This window comes from Trichosurus vulpecula, chromosome 7 (genome assembly GCF_011100635.1).
Source record: "Trichosurus vulpecula isolate mTriVul1 chromosome 7, mTriVul1.pri, whole genome shotgun sequence".
NCBI classification, from domain to species: domain Eukaryota; kingdom Metazoa; phylum Chordata; class Mammalia; order Diprotodontia; family Phalangeridae; genus Trichosurus; species Trichosurus vulpecula.
The window spans coordinates 43,318,109-43,321,026 of record NC_050579.1 but is presented as its reverse complement, the minus strand read 5'-3'; the positions used below and the strand labels follow the sequence as shown (position 1 = coordinate 43,321,026).

Below are 2,918 nucleotides of genomic sequence, written 5' to 3'. Positions count from 1 at the left end.
GAATAATAGAGAAGGGTAAAGAAAGTAGAGAAGTGAGTCAATGAGGAATAAAGGTATATCATCTTTTGTATTTGTTCTAGATCAAAAACTATCTGGGTTTTCTTCTAAAGCCTCAAAGAATGGGCCTAGTATCTATAGAGGGAGAGGGAGCAGTTGTGTTCTGAATTCCAGGAAACTTTGACAATGACTGAGATATCTAAGGATGTGGCCAGTCAGTTTGGCTACTCATACTCACATATCAATGGAGATTCTGTAGAATTTACCTTTTCAAAATGCATAGATGGCTGATGTATGTTGATAAAATGTTAAGCTTAACTTTATGTTTGAAATAGCATGAGGTACGATAAGGAAATAATTTTCTCTCAGAAACTTTGGATATTGCCAGTGGTTACTAATATGTGAGAAGCCACCTTGTATTGTCCTTTCAGTCAGAAGACATATATACTACCTGTGTGTCCCTGGGCAAAATGAAACCAAATATAAATGTCTTGTATTGTAAATTTTGAAATAATTGCTAATCTAGATTGATAGAAGGAGCTTTCTATACCAATGAATTCACAAGTCAATAAAAATAAGAGTACAAACTCTTGAGTTGGCCTTGGTGGTACAGCCGTAGTGAAGTGAAAGTGGGGGCATTGAAAGTAACTGTTGAGACAAATATTACATGGTGTTGTTTGGGCACAGCATTATAGAAAGATTAGATCCTATAAAGGATTCAAGGACCTATTGTTCAGTGGCATCCTGTTCTCAATGCCAATCATTGGTTGCACCACCCAGAAAATGTAACTGAGGGCCTTCTGATATTGTCCTTGGAGGAGGAAGTGTTCAGGTATCAAGAAACAAATAAAACATGTGACAGCTCCCTTATTTTAGTATGGCTAATGCATGACTAGCTAAATAAGGAAAGTTCCTTCCACAGATGGGGAGCAGATAATGGTCCACTTAGATGGAAAACTTTGTACTGTTGTGTTATATTAAGTAACTATTATATTAAAATGGGGATGGTGATATTAGAAAGGACAGGGCTTTGAACTATCTTGTTTGGGATAAAAGTTTAGCCCTCTCTAACTTTCTATCCTTCTTTAAGGTTTTTTTTGCATGTGTTCTTAAATATGTATCCTATCACTGATAAATACTTAAATTGTCAACAGCTTGTGACAAAGGAAAGGAAAGGAGGGTGAAGGTCTAAAAAGAGTGGAAGTGCAGGTTCAGGGGGCAGTGACTATTTGGCAGTCACTTGAGAATGAATAGTGAATTCTGGGAGTATTGTAGGGATGAGCCCTGAGAGATAAAAAAATTATGGGATCCTCATACACCAGGATCAATCTAGGCCTTCATTGCCTGGGTGCTTTGGTTTCTGTGGTCCTGGCTCTTTGCAGATGTTCATTCCCAAGCTTCATGTTCTAACCTAAACAAATTTTAAAAGGGCAAAAAGTTTTTCAAGTCATTCCTTTCTGCAGATACCAGTTGCCATCATATTAAGCATTGATCCTTGATAGAAACAAATATTTAGTTTAGATTTAATTGAACTTCTTTATTATCTTTCAGGGTTACTGAACTCCCACCAAGATGTCCTGCCAGCAAAGCCAGCAGCAGTGCCAGGCCCCTAAGTGCCCCCCTAAGTGTCCTCCCAAGTGTCAGACCCCCAAATGCCCTCCCAAATGTCCTCCCAAGTGCCCTCCCCAGGCTCCCTGCCCTCCTCCAGTCTCATCTTGCTGTGGCTCTAGTTCTGGAGGATGCTGCAGCTCTGGGGGATGCTGTGGGTCCAGCTCTGGGGGATGCTGCAGCTCTGGCTCTGGGGGTGGCTGCTGCCTCTTTTCCCATCACAGAAGATCCCACAGACGCAGACACCACAGGTCTGACTGCTGTGACAGTGGCAGTGGGCGCAGCCAGCAGTCTGGAGGCTGCTGTGGGAGCTCTGGGGGCTGCTGTGGGAGCTCCGGGGGCTGCTGCTGATCATCTGGATCTCTCTACACCAACAATCCACAATGCAGAACCAAACGCCAATGACTTTCCCTCAGACTGTGACAGCCTTTCCTTTCCAATTGTACATCTTGCTCTCCAGAAGCCACTGTTGATCTTATCCCTTGGGTCTGCCTGACATCAGACCTAATTGGCCATTGACCATTTGCAACAATAAAACATAACACATGGTCTTCTTTATTTGGTGATGATTGCTTTGCCTCCAATAATCGTCAGGTATCTAGAATCTCAAATTTTCTGGTTTAAGAGACAAAGTCAACTTTTTCTCTCTGGGTAGGCTGTCAGAGTTGGCAACTCTTATTTCTAAAAGAGCAGGAATTGATTACGTATTTGATATGCCGTTGGAACCAGGTATCATTGAAGAGGCCAGTAGAATCTGCTCTGCACCTGATAGAGAGTTATCACAATCCCTAAGCACCCAAGACATCATGGTGGGATTTCAAATCAATCAATTAAGCAGCAAAGATTCGCATATACCTGCTACATTCTAGGAACTACATCAGCAACAGCAATAGAAAAACAAAAAGGAAATTCTCCCTGCCCTCAAGGACGCCAGTCCTCCAGGGGGAAATACCATTTACATACGTAAGACTATGTAGAAGGTGTTGAATAAATGCAGGTGATTTGGGGGAGACGAGCAATAGGGACCAAGCTGATCAGGAAAGGATTCATGTTGAAGGTGATGCTTGAGCTGACTCTTGAAAAGAACAAGGAATCCTAAGGGAGGAGGCAAGGAAGGAGCGCACAAAGGGTAATGACCTACACAATAAACCTCAAAGGGAAAGTTAAGACTACCTTTGGAAAGGTTTGAAATGTCAATGCAGAGTTTCCATTTTACCCTGGAGGCAATAAGGAGATGCTAGACTTTAAAGTGTAGGGGAATTACCAGTTGGAGCCTCGTTTTAGAAAACCCATTGTCAGTTGGGTGGAAGACA

General features: G+C 42.2%; 1 protein-coding gene across 1 annotated transcript; it reads left to right on the top strand.

Annotated features, from left to right (window-relative positions):
* Positions 1-1,569: 1,569 nt before the first annotated feature.
* On the top strand, positions 1,570-1,956 carry LOC118857492 (late cornified envelope protein 5A-like). The gene has a single exon (XM_036768164.1). The coding sequence runs from the start codon at positions 1,570-1,572 to the stop codon at positions 1,954-1,956; it is 387 nt and encodes a 128-aa protein (XP_036624059.1).
* Positions 1,957-2,918: the final 962 nt, after the last annotated feature.